The sequence below is a fragment of the Argopecten irradians genome, chromosome 7, assembly GCF_041381155.1.
Source record: "Argopecten irradians isolate NY chromosome 7, Ai_NY, whole genome shotgun sequence".
Classification (NCBI taxonomy): domain Eukaryota; kingdom Metazoa; phylum Mollusca; class Bivalvia; order Pectinida; family Pectinidae; genus Argopecten; species Argopecten irradians.
Genome location: NC_091140.1, coordinates 13684513 through 13709615, shown reverse-complemented (window position 1 = coordinate 13709615; position 25103 = coordinate 13684513). Strand labels below are relative to the sequence as shown.

At 34.0% G+C, this 25103-nt stretch overlaps 1 protein-coding gene across 2 annotated transcripts in view; it reads left to right on the top strand.

Annotated features, from left to right (window-relative positions):
- Positions 1 to 3265: 3265 nt before the first annotated feature.
- LOC138327605 (protocadherin-9-like) overlaps positions 3266 to 25103 on the top strand; it is a 28403-nt gene continuing 6565 nt past the window's right edge. The window contains exons 1-3 of one of the 2 annotated variants that reach the window (XM_069273819.1): positions 3266 to 3370; positions 3982 to 4028; positions 18610 to 21401. In XM_069273819.1, the coding sequence (XP_069129920.1) occupies positions 18732 to 21401 (2670 nt within the window). In that variant the 5' untranslated portion in view covers positions 3266 to 3370; positions 3982 to 4028; positions 18610 to 18731. Of the gene's footprint in view, positions 3371 to 3981; positions 4029 to 18318; positions 18470 to 18609; positions 21402 to 25103 lie in introns of those variants that run through there. The other variant, XM_069273820.1, reaches the window with a different exon arrangement.

The window sequence follows — 25103 nt, the reverse complement described above, 5'->3', positions numbered from 1 at the left end:
AGCATCACTTTATTCAATTAAAATATTCATATGAAACTCTGCAAGACAGATGAAATGTCAGTGTGAACTTGTATTATTGGATCCATTTTTGGTTATCATGATTTGATTACGTTAAATCTAAATGTATGATTCATTTTCTGTTTTGTACCTGTTGTACTAGGTCTGTATTCAAGTGAAAATCTTGTTAATCTGAAAACAAACAAGACTTGAAACAAACAGATACTGGTATTTGGTAGAACAAGAGGCTAAGGTGACCAATTGGTCAAGGTAATTTGGCAAAAATATTACCACTAGCCCACTACCTGTGGGTTTCAAAGTCCAATCCCATGTGGGACATCATATGTACAGTTGCCAGGTATTGATCATCATAAGGTTTGTGGTTTTTCTCTGGGTACTCCAGCTTTTTTCACCTCCATCATTAGCTGACTTTGGCTGTAAAGACAAAACACATAAAAAAGAAAAGAAAACAATGTATTTCATTTGATGGCTATTTAACTAACTGACAAAAAGTCTCTCTAATATTTAAACTGAAATGGAGTCTTACAATTTTGGTCCTTTCATTGTGCAAGTTAAAAATGTGGGGGGGTGGGGGGATAAAATAGAACTTGTTATGAAAGGGTTGGCCGGGTAACCAATCTAATGGACGCATTTTGATTAGGTGACAATCATGAATAAATAGGACAGCATCTGGGATCTTGATACCAGCTATTATATATCCTTATCAAATAATATAACAATGGAAAGAAACCATTGTCAAATAAATGAAATCTATAAACCTCAATGTTGATGTTGAACAAAGGAAAAATAATTATACTGTATAATGTTATAAAAAACAGCTGCCATGTTAGATAAGCTTGTTGTAAATTTAGTGATGGGTTGTCATAACTTCATTTTTTAATTATTTCATAGAAAATGTTTGAAAATCACCATGACATTAAATGATCTACCTGGGTACACAATTTACATTAAACACAATGATTTTCTATGAAAGGTAAACTCATGACCACATGCTAATGGTATTTGCCATTATGATCTTGTGTCATTCTATTCTAGTGATAATTCTGTATTGGTTAAGGAGTTTGTCAGGGATGTTACCTTTTACATTTTGATTTTTATTTTAATTGAAGGACACAGCTGATAATGACATCAGCACAAGATTCTACCACAGATGCTAAAGAAAAACAATATTCATAATGAAATTTGAAATTAGGCCTTTCTGATCATTTACCTACCATAAATGCCCCTCCTCCCCCTCCCCTCAAAAAAATTAAGAAAAAAGAAAAGAATAATCCCCTCCTCCCCCCCTCAAAAAAGATATATCCTCTTTTTGTTTGTTTTTGTTTTTCATTCTTGTCCAATTAACAGCTTTGACCATATAAGGCTAATATAATAATAAGTTTTGGTATCAAAAAAACCTGGCTGTTCTTAGAGAAAGCTTCTAATGGCCATTACAGTGCAAGGTATATATGGTGATATTAACATGCTGTTCGATGTACAGACACCATGTATATTTTGGTATACATATACAGAATATCTGTTATGTGTAAAATAAAACGTGTCACAATCGTCATAACAACAGATGTTAAATCCAAGGTCGTGACCTTCAGAAAGTGTTTCTCAATAGGGTGTGTATAATATCATGTATTAATAATGAAAAATTATAGAAAAACTTGTCTGGTGGTGTATATTGTACCTGTTTCATAACTTTAATAGAGCATGGGACAAAATTGTATCCTTAAATATCTGTATGTATTTACAAAAAAAAACCCAAACAATATCAATTTTAACAGAAGGTCATGTACTTTGTAGGTCATATTTGACAAAGTGTTATGAGAATTTGAATTGACTGACGAAAATATAATACACATTTCATGTTTACATGCAACATGGTAAAAAATAAACTTGCCTGACAGATAATGTAACGCATGTATGTATAACAATGTGACTGGTAGTGGGAATTTCTCCTACCAAGAGAAAAGGTTTTTTTAAGTCCCTTTCCATACAATGAGGTGGGTGGAGAATTTGATCACAATGTGTAACGTATGACACATCATCCCCTCCTCTGATATGGATGTATGGGTGTTTGTTTATAAATGCAGACATTTCTAGTTCAATGATTCCTGCTGTCATTAAACATTTTGATTTAAATAATGAAGTTTAAACAAAAATAAATGGGTTAAAATTGCATTGTAAGTCATATTGGTATTTGTGTGACACAAGACAAAATAAACGATAGGTATTCACAATCTAAAATAAAACAAAATGGCAGGTGCACCACCTATATGTTTACATTGATTTCCCACCGATGGGAATGTTGAGGTAACCCCCACGGAATCTAGTGACATATCATCTTATAGGTCACAAATAAATACATACAAACAGATCTAATCTATCCCTATTGTTGTTTTAGTTGTTGTGTATATCTTCTTTATCTTTTGGAGGCATCATTCCCAGTTAGCACTGCAGGTGTACGTGGTATTAAATTTAAAACACTCGATTAAATTAAATCGGCACATTTACAGCTAGACTTTACAATTTACAAAATCAAGACTTCTGATCTAATGAAATGTAAAATCGTGAACTATCAAATTAATTCGAAGACTAGTCACATTAAACAATCACTGATTGAAATCTAATGAAATGTTTAAAATCACCAACCATCAAATCAAATTTGGAACAATGGATTTATCGCCTGTCGGAATCGGTGCCGTCTTGCCAAATAAATCCAGAACAATATGCGACACAGTGTTGTAAAACAGATATTGTGTTTGTAACCAAACTCAAATTAAAGGCACGCATTTAGATCTTCACAAGATCGCACAATCAAGGTGTTTAAGCCGAACAATAGCTGGGCAGACTAACGGTTGATTGTCGCACAAACTTATCTCGGTCTCGGTATCTGGTCAGCTTTTAAACACAAAACGATGCAACCCCCTTGAAATTGGTAAAATTAGTGTCTGATTGTGCAGGCTTGATCAAGCATGAATTTGTAAGAGGAAAGACAAAGAACTTGGCTACATGTTATTAATGATCTCATGATATACCATTCTAGTTTACTTAGACGTATTTAGTAAAAGACTTGACTTCTAACTGGGCTAAGTCTCAACTGATAATGTTTTCATTTTGAGCTGGTCGCTCGATATACCTGATATTATGCTTGATCATTGTACAAAGCGAAGATAAATCTACAGACAATCGATTCGGGAAATCTCCTCAGGTGCCAAAAGACCATAATAGGTCCTTCATGACAATCATTAAATATCTTCTAAAATATTCTCCATGAAACAGATTTAGTTTGACGGACAATGGGCCACAATCGAGAGATGTACCGGGTATAGGTGTCAGGTGACCTCTTCATATCCACACCAAGGTATGGTGGAATCGTTTTCATTTTTCATATCGTATATAAAGATGGTATCTCCAACCCGTTGGTGAAAAGTGATTTTTATAGCGTAGGTAATTGTTTAGGATGAACAATAGTGTCCAGAGTAGATATGGGGAAGGATCACGGATCTGGTTACCATCCCACGGCCACACAGTGTCAACCAATAATATTGGTGTATTCTATAATGTCAGAGCTTAGACTATGATATGATATATACAATATAGAATTATATTTAACAGATAATTTATCCAGGAATTTTAACACGAAATAATTGAGAAAGTTCTCTCTATACACCTTTGAGCATTGCACCAATGTAGTGATTTTGAGATGAGATACATGTTTTTGTGAGAATGTTACCCAGATTTTTGGAGGAGAAAGCTGATTTCTATCTTTGGTTTTAACGACTTTGAACTTTGATGAATGACGATAAAGCTCGGCTCCTTCATTGGACAGTTTCGGCTCGGCTAGCTCCCGTCAGCGTTAGGAGTTATACGATACCTGTGTGTTGACAGGATAAGTTAGACATTTCTATGTGTAGGACGTACAACGGGTTACAAAGTTACTGTGGTTATTGAACTTTTACTTTTAATTTTCAGGTTCTGTAGTCAAAATATTGTACATTGGAAGTGAAAGATCAGCCAAGGTGAGTTTAGAATTGCGTTTAAAATTTTGTTCAGTGTAGATATGAATTTCCAGGTGAGTATATTTCTAAGTGTTTTTTGTTTTTGTTTTAATCAACCTCAAGACAGATATGTATATTGATTTCAAACTACAGACTGTAGTTAGTTGGATGGGAAGTTGAGGGTTAGTCTATACACTTCTAGTCTTCTTGGTTGCATGAGCATCATCTTGAATTAGGGACATTTTCTGATAAAAAAAATTCAGGCTGTTTGAAAAGTTTGTAAAAAAAAAAAAAAGCAATAAATTTTTTTGAAGAATTGAAGAGACTTCAAACTGTTACTCTGTGGCATTGAAACCTGTATACATATTTCCTATTTACTTGCATCTTCATTGGATTTCCATCAGTAGATATTGAAAACTAGTAATTCAGTCAATCTCAAGATCAAATATTAAGGTCAATATTACTATGAAAATAAAATGAGCCCCATTATAGTAACTCTAGTTTCAGACAACACAGTCATTTCTGTAGAATTCTTATGAAAGTCCATCTTTGGGTAGTGGAACATATCGTGTAATAATATACCATTAGATGAAGATGGAGAGTTATAGACAACATTGTACCAAAAATTTGAGTGTAATTCTGCAGTATTTGTATATTACAGAGTTATTTGCCCTTATGTGTAGGTATTGATCAGACGACATGTGTTTGCAAGCATAATGTCTACTTTTCAAAGAAACCTACACAAGTTTTGCTTACATAATAATGACGTCACAGTGGATACTAACCCCAAGGGAGATAAATCTGCAATATGCAAAGACAGACATGCCCTTTGCCATGTACCAAGGCTTATGGTCTTTTGCATTGTATCAGTTATATTTCTTATGACCCTCTGTACATTTTGATTTTAAAAAGTCTACAAATGTAGACACTGTAAGCATTAAAGTATATCCAATACAGTGCACTATTCTATAAACAGATCATTATTTGTATATGTAAATATGATTATGCTAGGTATTTTCACCAAATTAAATTAAGAACATGTACCAGTGGTTCATTTCAACACGTGCTTGAATTAGTCAATGGTGAATATCCCTGATACTACTAGTTTTGAATCCCGAGATTAAAGTTAGGCTGTGATTAGATTTATAGCCTTAACGTTTTAAGATTACGTTTTGTTTAGAGATTAAACGTCTGTCGGAGGGCCATCAGGTGGTTTAGGATACTGTATATCTTGTGCCTAAGGAGACACAGCTTAATTTGATTAGCGCCTTATCTAGTATAAGGTGATTTACTTTAATTTGAATTTGATAAACTGGCACCAGTATATCGTACACTGTACCATATCAAAGTAATTGAACTGTATTTCACTTTCTTTTCAACCTGTTTGATTTTTTATCAAGCTTAGTTTTTTGTGTGCAACATGCTTCTACTTAATTTGTACAGTAGATAAACATTCCATTTCATCTAATTTTATTTTTAACAACAATCTAAGCCTATTTGTGAAACAGTCTGTGATCATTAAGCATTTCTTTAACTTTTGAAATAATTGCTCCCTTTGTGGTGATATAAAATTTGAACCAAATACCTATAGCTGTGAAATTCAAATGTCTTTTTGTTATTCTAGTCCTAGCAAAAGTTGTTCTGTTCACAATGAAATTTAATAAAATACAACTTAAAAGTCCTTCAATTCTAATTTTATTTTGCCCAACAAAAAGGTTCACTTCATACTAATTTCCCAGAAAACTCGAAATTCTTTCAACTGGACATTAAGTTTGAATGACTTTATTTCAGATCCCACAGATTGAACTGATTTTATGTAAAAATGCAATAAAATCTCCAATTATCAGAGAAAACTTTTCAGAACCAGATTTGTAATACAGATTATACACATGTAATGCTTTGATACATTTTGTTGACTTCAAACTTAGATTTTACTTAGAGTATCTATAAACATCACTTTGAATCTTTAAAATGACTGAATCTTCAAAGGTCTTGTATTTCCTCAGTCTATAACATATTCAAAGCTGCTTAATCCGTAAAATTCCAAAAAGAATGTTTGAGCTTTTTTATTTCATTTTGCAAAATAATTCATGCCTTATGCACATGTTCATTTAATAATTTAACAGGTTCTACTGTTTTTCTAAATTTTTCATTTTCCAAATTTTATATTTATGAGACTTTTATATTTTAGTGAAATAGACCCAAAAGCTAACCATGCAAATGAGAATTTTACGTTTCGTGCAATTCACTGAAGGACAAAGTTACATCAGTATCTGAAGTTTCATCTATAGAAGCAAAAAAAGGAAAAAACAGATTAAAAAATATGATTGAAATAAATTTTAACTACATGAATGACACAGGCTCTGTGAGGCAAGGCAGTGTAGATAAGATTAAAAATGATGGCAAACTTTTATTGCCACCTCTACTGCAGTAATTCAACCTTAAAATTTCCTGCTTCATCTCGAAAAAGAAATTCTGACACATATCAAGATTTAGAATCTAGAATTTCTATGGTACGGCCAACCAGGCGTAGAAGTTTAATGTCTACTTTTCCGTCTATAATTTACTGAATTAAATACGGAGCTGCCCCAGCTTCTTGGGTTATGATATAAATTTTCATATAAAATTTTAGAGGCATAGAAACTGGTGTACAGGGACTCGCGGTATGGGAGCGGATGAAATACCAAGACTCTGATCGTCTTGTGGCGTTCGTATGGTGGCTATCATTTCTTCATGCTGAGGATCATTTAAACCTCACTGTTGGAGCAAAAATGTTAAAAAGAGTGTCCATTTATTAAACGTCTCTTTACCTAAAACATTCTTAAAAGGAATTCACCTCATTAGAGGAAAGAACTGTCCATACAATAGGAAAGTGATTTTCTCTCTAACCCCAAAAGTAATTTTGTGAAATGTGACACCGTCCGTTTGATGCCAGGTACGGCTATTTACCTGGCGACTTACTGAGTATATGTCCACACAGGTAGTACCTTGAATTACAGATATACAACACATCATTAGAAAATCTGTTGGGATCAAACAACGTCCACTATTAAAATAGAAAAGTTTTAAATTGATTTTATTTCTACGTGATTGCCGGAAGTTTTGACAGGTTATAAAAGAATTAGCCGCGAAGTGTGACACTGGCCTTTTATGTAACATTCAAAGTGAGGCTTACCTTTAAATTAGGTATCAAAGTAGTTCTCTATGGTTGAAGACCCGATAAAGACGCCAACTACCAGCACTATTATATGCCCAGAAGGACACTTACGCCAGACATTCATCGTAAAATCTAAATGAATTTTTCGGATTTGTTTTTCTTTCATAACAAAATATGTAATAACCTCTTTATGAGCTGGGTAAATGTTTGTATTTTCAGAATCAATATTGACTTGGGTAATTTTCTGGATGAATACAGGTCAAATGCGACTTTAAACATATGGTTAAAGGCCTCGTGTTTTGTACGGAACAATATTTTGATGCATAAAATGGTTATTATACAAATGATGTCGGTGGATCTTAACCTCAGGAGGTTTTACTAGGTAAACAATTCACCACATGTAAGGTTTTTAGAAACGCTGTGTATTATAAAATGCTGATTTCATGTCGATGTTGAGCGTTGTAAGAACACATGTGGCTCAGGCTTTGGAAACATGCTTTCAGGCAGATAGTTTATTTTGTCTAAACAATTCAGAAGAAATAATATGAAAATTTGTACCAGGCCTAGTTCTGATTTTGACATTTTGGCATTATCTTTGGGCTTTAGTTCAATATTGCTCTCAGTCAAACCCAACATAGTTCTTGTTCCACCTATTACTATCTATAACTAGATAGATACATTAATAAATAAATTACAGATTATACGTAATTCAAAATGGTCTCTGTAGCCCATTTTTGAGGCTTGAGGCTGTTAATACTATTTTCCAGGAATTATGCAAAGTGTAGAAATCTGTTCTATTGAGGCTCTTGTTGATATGCAAATCTGTTTTTATGTCATGTTTAGAAAATGGGCAACTTAAAGAAAATACCATATGAAATCAAAGATGATTGAGGACAAAATATTTATCAAACATTGTCTTGGAGTTCACTGAAAAATAGAAGGAGAGTACTGGACCAGGTGTTCACAAATAGCTAGTGGTGTCTTGGTTAATCACCCATCGTTATCTGATCTAAATGATGGCCATCAGACATTATTATGGAGTATTAACATTTTAGATAACTTAACCAGTAGTATTTTGTATATATTAAGTAACTTTTGTAACATAAAAAGACGTTTTGTTTTCAATTATCAATATAAAAAAAAGTGTGCATTGTAAATTTTGAAATACTGGTCATTACAAATATGAGCGATTCAAATGATACGTCGCTGCTATTTACGGTGATTAAAATTTTGAAAGATATGTTAACTATGGTATAAGCAGTGTTTAATATTACATAAATCTTAGTCTATAGAAATTCTGAGATTTTCTATGTATATATATTGATTATCATATTTATCGTGATTACATACACAAGCATTATATTCATATTATTATCTCTCAAATGACAATGTTTTAAAGTTAATTCAGTAATCATTTTTTGTTTGTTTTTACCTGTCAAATGTTTTGACACTAAACCATTATAAATACCTAATAACATAATGTGTTAATATCCAGGTTTTAAATATGATTTATTTAAACAAATATTAACTGCTCTCGTTGATCGGTTATTATTTGTAAATAAACATTATCATACCTGTGGGTTTAGATCAGATAAGTATGAATTAGATAATGTCACCTAATCGGACAGGTGTTAAAAAGGTGAATTAATTTCTCGACACTAATGAACAGTTCACCTGTCATAGATTTCCCTCATTTCATTATTGTCATTTCATACCTGGTGATTTTTTTCTTGAATATTAAGCACCATTCATAACCCAGCCCCCTACCCGTGACCGGCAATAGACATACTTATTATTTTCTGTAGTATTAATTTTTAAAATCTGCAGGTATATGATAGGGACGACAGCCGTATAAGCTGATTATCATTAGGGTATGTGGGTGTTGAAAGGGCTGAGGAAAGGTGCTACTTTTTTATGATCGCTGATTTCAGATGAGGATTAGTACCTATAAAACTCCCGCTATAATCTGCTCTAGTATCTTGGTTTTAGTATGATCCTACCTTCCTTGTATGAAAATATTATTGGCCATACTTATTTGATGTTAGTAGTCCTATCTTTGACCTGCGGAGTTCGTTTATTCATCCTCTCCAATTCATGTAGATTAAAAGCCATATGGTAAACGACATTTTGTATAGTTTATCCTTAACTTTCTTTTCAACAAAATTGCCCACCTCCCAACTTCATTCCACCATCTTTAGCTATGTTTTATACCTGAGTTTCTTTGAAAGGGTCACCTCTCTTATGCTCTGCTGTCATTTCATAAATATGAGAAACACTAAAGGTGTAGTCTTAAGGTGGATAAGGATTGGATACTCCCTCGGCGTATCAGTGTTTCACGATAGTAGTGATATAATATTAAATGTGGGAGTTAGCTTCATATTACAGGATAACGTCAAATATAACTAAAAAAAGTTGCTTAAATTTCTTCTGAAAAAAATTGCCAATGTAAATGCATTATTTGTTCATTTTCAAAATTTTGTTTAAAGTATAATGCAGTTTTTATGCCATTTTTACAGTGTCATTCCATAACTGCTATGAAAGTTGAATGAGTGTTTTAATTTACAATATGCAACAAATAAGAGACTTAATTTTTACAGTTACTGGATGTTTGAATTTTCTTCTTTTCTCTTCTATTACTTAGCTGTTAATGGGGAGTAAAGCCCAATCAACCAACGAACAATTAATGTAAAGTAAGGTTTCTCAGGTAGGCTGTTCACAGACTTAACATAAATTACACCTCGGGAATTCATGAAAACAAATTAAAATCGGCCATGGTTTTTGTCAAAGTCATGTGACAGTTGTACCTGTCAGCCATGGTTGTCGTGGATACCTGGTGATATTGTGCAGATGCATTTAATAGAAAACCTGTATAAATAATCATGGATAAAACATACCAATTAAAGTAATTACAGTTGTCAGATTGTCGGGAAAACACGGGTCGAGCGGAGATAAAGTCAGAGAAAAACATTTATTTGTGGCGGACATTGGCAAGAGAAGCATTTATTCTTACAATGTGGTCTCCCCTAGCGAGACTGCATAAATATACTTATCTGTAAGTTAAGATATCAAACCACATCTGGCAAAACGAGTAATTGTAACTGAAGAGGAATGCAGGACTAAGACTTGTTTTTGAGTGGGTGCAGTTCTGTGACAATCTGGAGGATACATTCTGTGGACTGATAACAGAATGGTTGTACTCTGTCAGTCTCTGGCCCAGCTCCAAATTGTCCTCGTTAGCTATTACACATTTTACAATCTGGTGAAGGAGTTTATTTTTTGCTAAGTGGAAGGTCGTGACCTATCACATCCATTCTCTCTTTATTAGTGTTCAGGTGTCTGTATATATATAATCTACCAGAATGGCTTGAAGGGATTCAGACACAAATATAGTTGGGTGGGTTGCCTTATTTTGTTCATCTTACTATTGTAAAAAAAAAAAAGGAGATTTAACCCTAGGTGTCCGTATGCTATATATACTTGTATATTTGACAGATTTTTTGTCTGGTGACAAAAACCATGTGAAGTGACATTTAATCCGGCAGATTAGTCGAGTCCTTGGGCTAAGTAACATCTTAAATCTTGCTAATTCTTCTCATTAAACCTTTACTTATACTTAGGTAGTAGTTATATGAAAAAGTGTTTTTCTATCTGCCAGTTTACATCAATAGTACAAGTGATACTGGAGAGATAAGAAGCCTACTTGATATCTGGGTTCACATGTGTTTTTATCTACCTAATGCTCATTGATATACCAATGAACTTCATTCTGATAAATAACCACATCTTTTCCCATGCAGTTCCCTATGAGAGTCCCATCTGAGATGCCATGGCAGCTTAGTGAATAAAGTATTCAACATACATGTATTACCAATCGAAAACCCTTATGTGACAGTAGCCAAGTACTAATTGTAGGTTGATGGGTTTTCAGTGAGTACTCCTGCTTTCCTCTAGCTCCCAATCATAGCTGGCCTATCCATACATTACCTTGGCTGTTTATAAGAACTAAAACAAATCCTAACTTGATTGGTTGTTCTAGGAAGTGACACCACCAGTCAAACAACCCCTGGAAGATTCTTCTTTCTACCCAAAGAACTTAATTGAAACATTACAAATTGCAAAATATTGATTCTAAAATTTTGCAATGATTAATAAAATGAAGATTTTAAACCTGTTTGATTGTTAAAAGGTACATTGACAAACTAACTAGGTAGAACGTTGATACCTGTTAAATTGTTTTCACATGTAAAAGATTCCTAAATATTTAATACTATCTATTGCATCATTGATTTTTATGCCTGATTATTATCAATAATCTACAGGTTTAATGCTGAAATAATCTTAAGATATTAATCTATATCAACTATAACAATTCAGAAAATAATTGTACACACTTTTGTTCTGATAAGTATCGTTAATTTTGATTTAATCTTTCCCACCAATTATTCTCAAACTCATTCAGCCCCAAAGACTCGTTTGAAATCTCCTAAAACTGAAGCTGAAACAGTCCATTATAAAATTTCAGGGGTGAATGAGTCCTCACTGGAGGAACTAACATTTTGATTACCATGGGAAATGATTAAAATCATAATTAAAATATTTACTCACTAATGAGCATAATTGTCACCTTCAACATTTGGGTAAAGAATGTTTGTTCTTTGGCTTAGAGGATAAGTGATAATAATAAAAAATACCTCAAAGAAAGAAATATTATGAATGTGTTATTTATATAATTTATGATCAATCTTTTCAAATGTTTTAACAACTTTCACACCCGAGCCAATGGTATCTTATGGTAATTCCCTTTGATGAATTGTAAAACTGAAAAAAGATTTATAAAAATATTGTCGATATCGTTCTTTGATTTATGACCTTAGCACTTTTAGCTAATCTTTATCTGCATTCTAGGTTGTTTTTTCACTAAAAAGGCTCTACAAATATGAGTCTGGTACCTGTAGGGCATCTCTTTGTATATTTCCGTTGCTCCTTGATCCACCTGTGAAGACAATTACCAATTGTCTGCGGGCAGGTAAGAATTGTCCAGGTAAAAAAGTCTAAATTAGCGAGACGACAGGTAAAATAAGTAGCTACAAAATATCATATTAATTGGTATTGATTAGACCTGTGATAATCTGATTCATCGGCCAATTATATCTTAGGTGGGTCGTCCTTGTAGCGGCCGCATGGGTGGGTGGAAAGTGTGGGTCAGGCTTTGATTCCCCGGGGCTTACTCATTCATTTGGTGAAAAAAAACAAGAAATGACCAATGGTCTAAGAAGCTGAGGAACTCTAACACCATTGATCAGCTATTGTTGGTGACCCTAGGTGGCCATATGATTGACCAAAAGGATCTGACATGGCGGAAGAGAGTTGAAAATATACCATGCTAATTACGGAAGTTCAGGGTACAAACGAGGGTTGTCGTCTTTGAATAATTCTCGGATAGTTCTGTAATTAAGTTGATGATATAAAAGACCCACCCAAGCAAAGGTTGATTGGTCAGAAGTCTGAATTCTTATCAGCATCGGTCATTGTGGGTGATTGTTGTCTCATTTCAAAAACATTTAAATCCTTCTGATATGATACCTTTAGACCCTGAACAAGCTAACCACTCGAATTTGACCACCTGTATGGGTCAGGCCCTCCAAACTTGTCTGGTTAAAACTTATGGATCTGACCGGGGGCTGTTAACAAATGTTTAATGAAGACGAGTGCTAACGATGTTTTCTCTCAAGTGTTAAGCCTACTTACAAAGGCTTTTGTACAATTAAAAAAAAACACTTACATTTCAAAACATCAAAAAGTATTTCTGAAAAAAAGTCCATGTAAATCTTTTTTTATTGCCCTTGTTAGGTATTCATTTGACAAAATGAAAGTTTTTTTTCAATGTTGGTACATGTGAAACACTTCTAATACTTTACCTTTAATAAATCTTAAATTTGGGTTTGCATGTAATAAAGGTATGTTTCCAAAGACATACCATGACCTGAGCTGGCATTTTACCTTGATGCATTCAGGTGAGCACTATTATATCATTTATTAATGTTGTATGCCAAGATCAAGGTTATATTTCCTAAAAATATAACCGTGAAATTGTTACATTAAAAGAATGTGTGAGAAAGGATTCTAAGGTCAAGGTCATTGTTGTGAAAAAGAAACATTCTGAAAAATTAAAATAATTAAATCAAGAGAAGAGAAGTCAGTTTCATTTAAATCTAGTTTGAAATATCTGAGTGAAGGTGAAAAGGTCAAAATAAACATTTTTGCAAAACAAATTAATATGGATCCAGTTACATTCTGACCAATTTTGAATAAAAACTTTTGAAATATGTTTAGAGCAATATAAGTGCTGAAGCGATGGGATATTGAGGTTACGCTGAGATTTAAAGATGGACACTTTGAAGGGTTCTTTCTGACAAGTAGATATTCTAGTTTCAATGGCTTCCCATACATCTCTGAATATTCACTTCTGAAGTTGTTGAGCTGCCATGGATTAGAGAACCCCTGTAAAACTTATAGACACATGTACACTTCTCCAAGTTAAATCCGACAAACATCAACCCCTGCCAGCTCAAGGGGAATGTGTATCCATGGACAACTTCTGTTGGATATTTACGTGTCAACACCTGGATTAACGAGTCCTGGGTACTTCTGGTGGAGGTCAGACAGGTAGTCGGAGGATTTGGGGTGGGGGTTCGGACCAAACAATCCATTAATATGTTTACATCATAAACTCACTGTTTACAAAAATACCTACATAGTTCACTTTTCCTTTACTCCGACTTTGTACAAACTCCGAAATCACACGATCATTTGTCACCTCGCGGAACAACATTTTCTAAATTAATGTCTGCCAGCATTTTAAAACTTTACAATATCTTGGCTTCCATCATAGCAGACAACTTCACTGGTTTTAATTTCACACTTTTTATCCGGGTATCATATTCTACTTGTTCTCAAGTGTAAAGTTTGGACTTTTTAGCTGTTTTAACGAATTCCATTTAAGTGGTTTGGGGTATGTCTCCAACTGTTTAAGATAAGTCAAGGAGTTCTGATGAGCTGGTTTAAAATTCCATCAGAATATCTTGAATGTTTCAAGAACTCTTATTTTGACATCCATGAAATGATATTTAGAAACTTTTTGAGAGCATCTTGTATAATCAAAGAGATAAAACAGTATTTCTGCGGATTGAGTGATTTCTAAATGAATGTTGAATGTAGATATAAATCTTTGATATATATGTTTGATTTGTAGGTATAAATATTGTTGAGAAAATCTGAACGTGTGAAGATAATATTTTTATTGAGACAGTGGTAGCAGAGCATTTGACTAGTATGAAGATAATATTTTTATTGAGACAGTGGTAGCAGAGCATTTGACTAGTATTCAGAGGTTCCTTGTTTGAATCTGTCTGGCCACTACATTTTCTCCTCTCCTTTTACAAGACAAAGCATTTAATGTTTGGATTCATAGCAATACCATATAAAATAGGATGACAGAAAAGTGAGTTTATCATGTAGAACTTGATAGAAATATTGTATAATATATCTTGGTTATATTCTGGATACATAACATGATATTCTCATATATATGTTAATGTTTAAAACATACCTGCATTATGATTAGTATTGATTGAATATATTTTGCACAGATGTATGCAGTATCCATGTCATTAAAATCTATAAATATCTAAATCATTAAATCTGTTTCCTAGTAGACCAATCTGGCCCAACTTGTCTTGTCAATAGAAACACTGCGACATATTGTTACAAAATTCCCATTGTTTCATTGGCTGATAGCTCTTTCGGGATTAAGTCGTTTTTATTTCACTAGATAGCAATATTTACCTATATCCAGGAAGATTTCGAGTATATGTACACCATATCACCTGGTGAAATTACCCCTAAACCCCAAATCTTATCCCAAACATCAGCTTGGACAACTCTAAAACCTTCTTATCAGCAAAAGCAGGTTGTCGGGGAGCGGTGCTGAGTAAATTTGAAAATGATCCTTTATTAAGTTTAGGTATGATAAGGCACTGATTAGCTTTTGATGTAAATGAGATGGGATCAGACAGGTATTACCTATAGACAACTGGAAGGACAGGTACTGAGAAAGTCTCATTCAGTCAGGTAAGGGAATTAAGGTAGGAGAGTGTTGGACCAAGGATTACCCTCGTTAGATACCTAAAGGTGTAAACATGTGACATTTGGTCACTTTCAGGTATTCATACATTTACGAGGCTTTTGTTATAGGAAGCACTAGGTTATTTGGGTATGTATTATAAAACATTAGATACTTTATTTATGGAAAAAAAATCAGGAACAAAATATTTGAGGCCGTTGATAGAAAACAAAAGGAAATTTCAGTAATTAATTGACATTTTAATATTTTTGGAGTCAGGTTTTTAGCAGAAAAATGGCGTTATGTGTGTGTATATATATTTTATTCTTCATAAGTGTTTGCCAATATAGTCCAATTATTTTTTCAATCACATTAAAGGTCAGAATCAAAATAAAAATATTTTGATGCTTATAGACATTAAAGCCTTCATTTTATACCTGATAAAATTAGTATATGTTTGACATGCAAGGTGTCAAGTTAAAGTTTCCTGACGATGTCACTATTGTTTGTATGGAGAAAATGGGTTGTGTCACTAACTGTTCATTGTTTAGGTAAAATATGTAATACATACTAGAAATATTTCATTGTACTTCTCTACCACAAATACATTGTTATCTTGATAGAATTTTTATCAATACTGTATTTATTTATATTACACAGAAAAATCAACGAAATCAAAATCTAAATATTTGAAAAATTCATTTGAAAGAAAAATTCTTTAAAAGAATTAAAAAATACTTTTGTTGACCTTAATTCAATATAAATGTATTTTAATAGTATTTGTATTATCTATAGTTCATTTAACTCATTTTATTTATTTTGAGTTAACAACAAAGTCATCGTTTATAAACCATTGAAATATTGTAGTGTTAATAATGTCAGGGAAGTGTTTATGAACTTTTGACATGAAATGTTTTATCAGACTGATATGGATATGTTTGGTAATTAATAACGGTTTTCCAGCTCACGTCAAAAACAATAAATAGATTTGGGTATTATATACCCATCAGGGTTAAACAATACGCAGCAAGGCCTGTGATTAATAAGTGTTGACTCATTAACTGTTCATGGAAAAACATCTAAGTGCGAGGTCAGTAAAAAAAACTTTAAATCCTGTTTTTTTAGTCGGTGAAGAACAACAGTACCGTTATTCTGTTTCGAGCTGTTGGCATAGTATACTGTGTTAAACCTTAACCGGCCAAACGCTTGATTGACTTGATCAGATTTGGTACCAATTTCAATAGAATCAGGTTTATATTGCACTTAACAGAGTAACGAGTGGATTTGTGCTCAAACGATCGCGGAGTTGTTAAGATCAGGGGCATTATTTTCTGACCTATGTGACTAATGTCTGTGTAACGGATCACAATACGATTCTTGTCCGCCTCCTCACTTCAGGTAAAACTGACAATTTACAGACTTAAAAAACTGTGACGCTATGGCCGATTTACAGATCTGTTGGTCAGGTGTATATGAAGTGTCTACAGTTGGTGATCAAAATAGAAATCAGGAAATTGAGTGTAATAAATGGTAAAATAATTTCTTTATTTTTCCTTTGTGAGGTTCATTCAGAACATTAACTGTCATCAAAACCCTTTAAATTGAAAATACAGGCTTAGCACTGATTTCAGTAGGAAAAATTATTCACAAAAGTCACGGTCCGTGTGTGTGTGTGTATAGCCACGTATGGGACGAGATTATTTCAGCTAACACTTTCTAAAAGGAAGAACAATTCTATAAAAATGTTGATTTTGGACTTGAATCTAAACTTCCAGGTCACACTGTTGAAGTTTGTTGTGTAAATAAACGGGACATAATTGGTTTATTTACACCTGTATTCTATAGAAGTTTGTATTTCTGCCCGATCCAATTACCGATTTGGTGTGGTCATTAAGTACTTATATAAACACTTACAGTAGCCAGCGTCCAGTGTTCATCAGTTCCAAAAAAGTACTGTCATCTTAAACATAGAACACTAAAGAAAAATAGGATAGCTATTAAAGTTTCAAGCTGACAATGAAAATAAAATATTTAGAAATGCAGACAACTGGTAAACAAGAGGAAACAGTATTCTTCCTTATTTTGTGATTTTTTGAAATTAAATTAAATTTTTGAAAGTAAGAGGTATTTTAGTGTCTAACTACCTCCCCAGTAATGCATTTGATAACCAAAGAAGAATGTCATTGAAACTTCTGATTTTATTGACTAAACAATCTGTTTTGGTATTAAAATTGATATTTTTTTAAGAAACAATTAAATTGTAATATTCTGTTTTAGTAAAAAAAAAAATCTGATATTTCAATTCAAGTTTTCTATTTCAAAGTAATTCTTATATTTATTATACCATAAGAAAAACAATTGATAAGTCTGAAATAATTAATTTATAAATATTTTAGAATCATTGTTCATAATCAATTTTAAAAATGATAGAATACATTATAATTGCTTACATAGAATACATTATATTTGCTTACAAAATTATTTTTTTTATAGGAAATATGTGCAGGTTTTAATTTCAGTGATGAATTCCTCTTACAATGGAATCTATTACATGATCAATTTCTACTAATTTGGCCAATTGTATATGTGGTATGTAGTCTGACTGTAAAATTCTGAGTGTTTAGGAAGAGGTGAGACAAACGAAGGCACTAAAACCCTGACTATACATGATATTTCACGGCTTGCTTCCTGAACACATAAAAATAAAAGTGAGATGAAAGGCTGGCCTAACAGGTAGCCCAGGTATACATATTGTCAATATGGCTACCCGATCACACCTGTATAGAAAGGTGTGTCAGGGTGTGACATTCCCCACCCCCATACGACTGGCACCCCGGGGGTGACAGGAGTAAAAATCTACAACCTGTTTGCCAATAGACTTTAGTATAGTTATAGTGTTATAGCTGCCTGTCACGCATGAGTGCCTCACCATTTCATGGCAGTGTAAGCTGTAGGACTGCTTTATCATACTCTATCTAATGCTGGCGTGTGATTGGCTGTGTCTCTGTGGTGGGCGGAGCCTAACATTGATCACTCGCCTCACACATAGTAAAGCAGTAGGTCTATAGATTACAGTAGGATAGGGAGCATGTATACTCAGTTTGGTAGAAAACATATTTATGTTATTTAATCTACACATTTCTAGGGCAGGAACTTTGGATTATATATATTAAAAAAAAAACGGTAAGTTACTATAAAAGTCATAAATATATATTTTGCTATATTTTATCAATGTTTCTCATACTTCTGCTCTACATATATGTAATGTATATATTTTTTATTGTTTTTGCTGTGGTTTTATATCTAGTGTGTTCTGTTTGCAGGTTGATGAGGCTGCTGAGCGTGGGAACTACATAGCGAGACAGAGACACACATGAATATGACATAGCCGTGGAATATATACAACAAAGTAGCTAGTACATATACTTTGGATTTAATTGTGACAATGGCCAGAGATTTGTGTTTAATTTTTCTGACAGTTTTAATTTGTGTTAATTATGTGAGGACATTGTCCCATACGTACACCGTCACAGAGGATTTAGTAAATCCAGTCATTCTTGGAATTATTGCCCAGGATGTGAATTTAAAATCCCAACTTTCGGATTCTGACGACTATGCCAAGCTCCGTTACAGTTTTCTCTCCCAGGATCACCCCCACACATTTCGGTTTTCTATAGATGAAATCACTAGTGCTATTACGACCAATGACAAATTGGACAGGGATGTTATTTGTGAATTTTCACCTGATTCCTGTGAATTATCTCTAGAAGTTGCTGCACAGTCAATCATTGGGGTTTTCTTCAAAAAAATACAAGTAACCGTGATAATCAAGGATCAGAATGATCATGCACCGAATTTTGATCACGCAGGAATGGTGTACCTATCCATATCGGAATCGTCCCAGATCGGCCGCGAGTTTACCCTAGACAGTGCTGTTGACAAGGACAGTAAGAAATACTCTGTCATGAATTATAGTGTTGTCCCAGAGTCATCGCCATTTACAACAAAGTTCACCATAGACCTTGTTGGCAACACTGATGTCAAACTCAAGGTCACAGATGAATTGGACCGCGAAAAAAATGACCACTACCAACTTCAGGTAATAGCTGAGGATGGAGGCTCACCACCAAAAACTGGTGTCCTCAACATTAATGTTACGATTGAGGATGAAAATGATAATGCTCCAATCTTCACTTTAAAGACATATAATGTCAGTGTGAAGGAGGACATCGCTATAGGAACCAGTATCTTAGAGATGACGGCTGTTGATGCAGACGTGGGAAAAAACGGTGAAGTTATCTACATGATCAGCACCAACCAACCACCGGAAATCCAGGCTCTCTTCTCCATGGACCTGACAAGTGGGCGACTCGAGGTAGCACAGCCTCTCATGCCTGCGGAGACGTACAAATTAATCGTGGAGGCTTACGATAAGGGGGACCAGCCATCAAAGGCACAAGTTTATGTCTTTATACATGTGGAGGACTCCGGCAACAACCCGCCAGAAATTAAGATTAATCTACTCTATGGCGGGGAACAAAATGTCGCCAAAATATCTGAGTACGCTAATATGGGATCCCCAGTCGCTCATGTGGCAGTGACAGACCCCGACACTGGCAGGAACGGGATTGTCACATGTTCTATCTCCAATTCTGAGGATTACTTCCAGCTGCAAAGGTTAGAGGTCAATGAATACAAGGTCATTGTCCACAAACCCCTAGATCGGGAAAACCAAGCCCAACACGATATTTCAGTGTTTTGTGAAGATGTTGGCACTCCCCCTTTGAATAGTACGAAATCGTTCTCCGCTGTTGTCTTGGACGAAAACGACAAATACCCACAATTCTCCAAACCAGTTTATACCGTAACCTTCCCAGAAAACCGAAACAACGGAGAGGTCATTATACAAGTCACAGCCAGTGACCTTGACGAAGGTGACAATGCCAGATTGGCCTTCACCTTGGAAGGTGATTCCAATGGATTTTTTACTATTGATGATACAGGAAGGATATATTCCAATATTGCATTTGACAGAGAAACATCTGCCTTGTACAAATTTCAAGTAATTGCCTCAGACAACGGAGATCCACCTCTATCTTCGACAGCAACCATCGAGCTTATCATCAGTGATGAAAATGATAATTCACCTGAATTCTCAGAAGCTGTTTACACAGCTCGCGTCCTTGAGAATATGCCGATTGACACATCTGTTCTACAGGTATATGCTACAGACCTTGATGCCGACTCCAATGGATATGTGACCTTCACCCTTGCCCAGAATTCACAGGTACCATTTATCGTATTACCAGATGGGGTCATTCACACCACGGAAAGTCTTGATCGTGAGGGGGTCAGTCAGTACGTTTTCTATGTTGTCGCCAGTGACCATGGTAACCCATCCAGACAAAGTTCAGTAGAGGTCAAGGTCAATGTTGATGACCGCAATGATAATACGCCAATCATCATCTATCCCAATATCTCTAACGACACCGTCCGGGTGCCATATACAGCACGGGAAAACACTGTTATTGCCACAATACAAGCACATGACCTTGACCTTGGTCTCAACCAAAAGCTTTTGTTTTCTGTCAGGGAGAGAAATGACTCCGACCTTTTTAACGTACTTAGTATTACAGGAGAAGTAATCGTAGCCAAACAGATGCAAGAGTCTCATCGAGGTAGATATTTCCTTCAAATTGTCGTAATGGACCAAGGGACACCATATCTATCGTCTGTCACCAAACTCAGCATCGTCGTCACCGACAAAAACGTCACCACACCAACAACGCCGCCATCAGACGAGGTCAACAAATACAATGTTGCCATTGTCGTTACTGTTGTTGTGGTAACTCTCGTGTTATCGGCAACCATTCTGGTGACCATCTTCATCATTCGGCGTTTGGATCAACAAAAACAGAAATTTTCGCAAGGATTAGTATTGGATGGCACAAAATTACAAACAGAAAAAAACCTAGTAAAATCATCAAATCTTGAAGGGAAAGCGACTCCGAATCTGTATAGTCCGCAGGGAGAGCGAGTTGGAGTTGGGATGTATAGCTACGCTACTGAACCTGCCCTCGATAGAATGAGCCTCTCCAGCAATAATACATTACAGGTAAGTTGTCTTGAAATAAACGGAAAATCTTGATTAATCAACCAACTAATGCAGTAAACACCAAACAAACAAAAACTACATACCACTGTAAAACTTTAAAAAAAATATTTGAAATAAAAAAAAAAGTTTGTTTCTAGCTATAAAAGATCTTTGAACATTAAAATTGAAATTTCACTTAGGCCATTTATTCTTAAAGCTTAAATCAAAGCTACTTCTAAAATACAAGTTAAAATTTTATTTCTTAACCTCTTTCCTTACTGTATAACACAAAATTAGGGATGGTATATTTCGATCATTAAATAATTAAACATCTTAGAGGGTAAACTGTAAATGTTAACAGAAATTAAATCTGTTGAAATTTATTGGACAGGTATGATTTCATCGACTGATGTATACTGAAACATAAATCTCAAATGTTTATAATGCAACATCTGTCAAGATCATGTATAAGTACTTGTGTATAAATGTTTTAGATAATGAAGGTAGGTTGCATGCAAGCCATCCACAGAATATCGCTATAGTCTTACGTTAAGGATAGGTATGAAAAGACTGAAAAAATTCCAACTAAGTGAAACATCATTTGAGACAATAATACAGGGTCATATTATATTTCTGGTATAAAAAAAAAACTACAGCAATTCTCCAAAAATTATCAACAATTTTATTTACAGATTTAAAAGAAAAATTAAAAAGAAAAAAATAATAATAACATTACATAATTATCATTGAAGAGTTACTATAGATAACTAATGTAAACATATGAAATAAGATAATTTATAGATACTTAGATGTTAGATATGTTTAAGGTATTTTTTCAGGCCTTGTGTTGATTTCAATGATTACTTAACACTATACAAAAATGTCAACAATAGTTGTATCATCACAAAACTATTTCTCCTCAAGTTTTCGGTCTTCATTGTAAAAGGTTAGAAACAATATAAAAGAATGATCTGTTTCGGAGTAGTATTGGTGACGGATGGTGAAGAATTGTCGGCCATTAACAAAAACTCGATCAACCTGTCCGCGATCACTGGAGTGTATAGTCATACAATTTGCCTTACCTAGCGTATATAAACTATCTCAGAGAGCAGACAAGTTTTACTCATACATGTTAAATTGTTCAAGGGTGGTAATTATAAAAATGTTTATAATATACAAAACAAAATTTTGTTAAATTGAAATTTTAATTTGAATACACACCTACACATGTATGTAAATACTATCTTTGAATTGATTGAATCAGTTCTAAATTTGTTTTTGGTGGGAAAGTTCTCACAGGCTTATGATTGAAGGAAGATAGTGTGATAAGAAAACTCGAAGGGAGGTCTACTACAGTTTAAACCCCCAAACACATGTGTTAGGGGGAGTGTTCACCTAAAGGGGCTCAACTTTCTTCTTCCTTCTCAAGTACCTCCCATACAAACAGTACAAGACAAATCTCAACCCAGCAGCGCTTTATTAAATTTATGGAAATGTTTGATTTAGATATTAATCTCTAAAGAGTTCCTCTATTCTGGAAATTTTTCATTAGCGTTGTTAAGCCAGTGGATTTGACAATATGGTCCTTTTGAGGTTGAGGGTGTAATTTTAGTTGACAGGGCAGGGTAGTTTGGGGGGGTACAAATCTTTTCATTTTATACAGGATTAGTAACAAAAGCCTGGCAGAAAAAGATAGCAAAATTGGAAACAAATTGGGATATTTCAGAATAGTTGATAAAATTCATTTCAATGTCCCATGTCTGTAGTTATTAAAGGATATAAGGGGAAAAAATCTTCAAAATAAGTCTTTTAGAAATAACTGTTTCAAATGAAGAAAATAATTTTTCAAACAAAAAATGACAAATCCAGATGTGTAATGAGTAATATTTACATGTAACTAAATACATTTTGTTCATTGATATTAAAATATAAAGTTACTTTAAAATCTAACTTTTCCTGTGAAAAATATTTCATACCAGTAATAGTAATTTTTCTTTGATAGATATAAGAAAGTAAAAGTATATTTCAAATTGGTAAGGAGTTAAAAAGATTTAACCACCTGAGTAAAAAACTATAAAAGGTGATATCTTGAGGGTATTTAAAAGAATGCTTCAGAACTGAACATCAAGAATAGATCAAAGGTTACAATGCCTTGTAATATATTGATAGAGGTGCTATACATAATTAGGACTGTCCCTGATCAGGAGGATGATAAAGCTAGATAGTATTGTACTCTAAAGAAAGGGTGCTATTCTATTGTCCTACACAGATAGGCCACCCCTTCTATAGTGCACCGGGAGCATTCACCAAATTTTTAGTGGAGTTGTGAAAACACTAAATTTCCGTTATCTTTACAAATCAGGCCTATTAATGATGCACCTAAGGCAGGTTTTTTGTATGTGCTTCTGAATATGGTACCCTAGAAATTATCAAGTGACTATCGCTATTAATCCAGCCCCTTGGGACCTAAGTCACACCCTTTGATGACTAACCTGGCCCCTACTGCTGTAGGGGATGAGACAAGGGATTTACCACCTTTAGTATCTTTATGGGGTCCCTAAGCTTTACACACTTAGATCCGATTTATTTGAACTTCGTAATTCTTCTACCAAAATGACTGTAAAACTCTTCACTTCACCAACCATTAAATATAGGGATTTTTTTTGGTCTACGTGACATGAATATCACTACTTTGTCAAAAAGATCATATTGCTATTCAGTCGAGAAAATGTCCTCTGTATGTAAAAGTGTGTTTGTCTTATTTTTTGTTTGTTTGTAATCTTGGGTCAGGGAAGCTGGGCGGCGCGTGTATGATACGGCATTATTTGATAAGGGTAGTAAAAAATTTTGTGTAAATCTAGATTTGATACTGTAACGTCCCTTTTGACACTGTTGCCTCCAGTTTTAATATGCACACGATTTGATCATAACCCTCAACTCTAAAATTACAAATCGACTGGTATCTCGGGTGTCTGCTAAACAGATGTGGCCTTATCAATGGAACAAAGCATAAAGGGAGAGAATTAATCAGATACGTACTTAATGTATAGAGGCATTTCATATGCTGTTTCATATTTCATTTGCTGAGCTAACAAATTGCTTCATTTTCTGAAATTTAAATCAATTTCTTTATCAAGAAATTATTTTTTATTGGTGTCCAATTTGTTGAAACTTCCTGCCAAATTGTATCAATATCGTTTCATGCCTTGAATATGACAGAAATATAGATTTAACTGCGTGTTATTAGCAAACAAAATTATTCAACCAGAAAATTTGGTTACGCTATGATGGTTTGATGTTTTTTATGTAATAAATGTTCACATTATTCTTCTAAAACTATATATTCTGTTCAGAAAATTTGAGCAATACTGTAAGAGTCAGTCAAAAGTATCTCTTTCTGATGTTTTTCTCCTCGGATGAGTGATGTATTTGAACACAGAATTATATATAGAAAATAAATTTTGTTTTGATAGATAGACCAGCTCTTCAATAAACAAATTTTGTTTGTCATTATGACAGTGTTAAAAAACAAGCTGCTATAATCCCCTGAAGTCGTAACTGTAGTGGAACCAAACAGGTTTGAATATCCCTGAATTCTGCCTCAATTTCAAATCAACACCATCTCAAGTTTGAAGACCCTTAGTTTCACCATAGCTTTTGTCATTCCAGTTTCCATCTCCTATTACATTAAACCAACTTCAGAAATTCATACTTATTTCTATC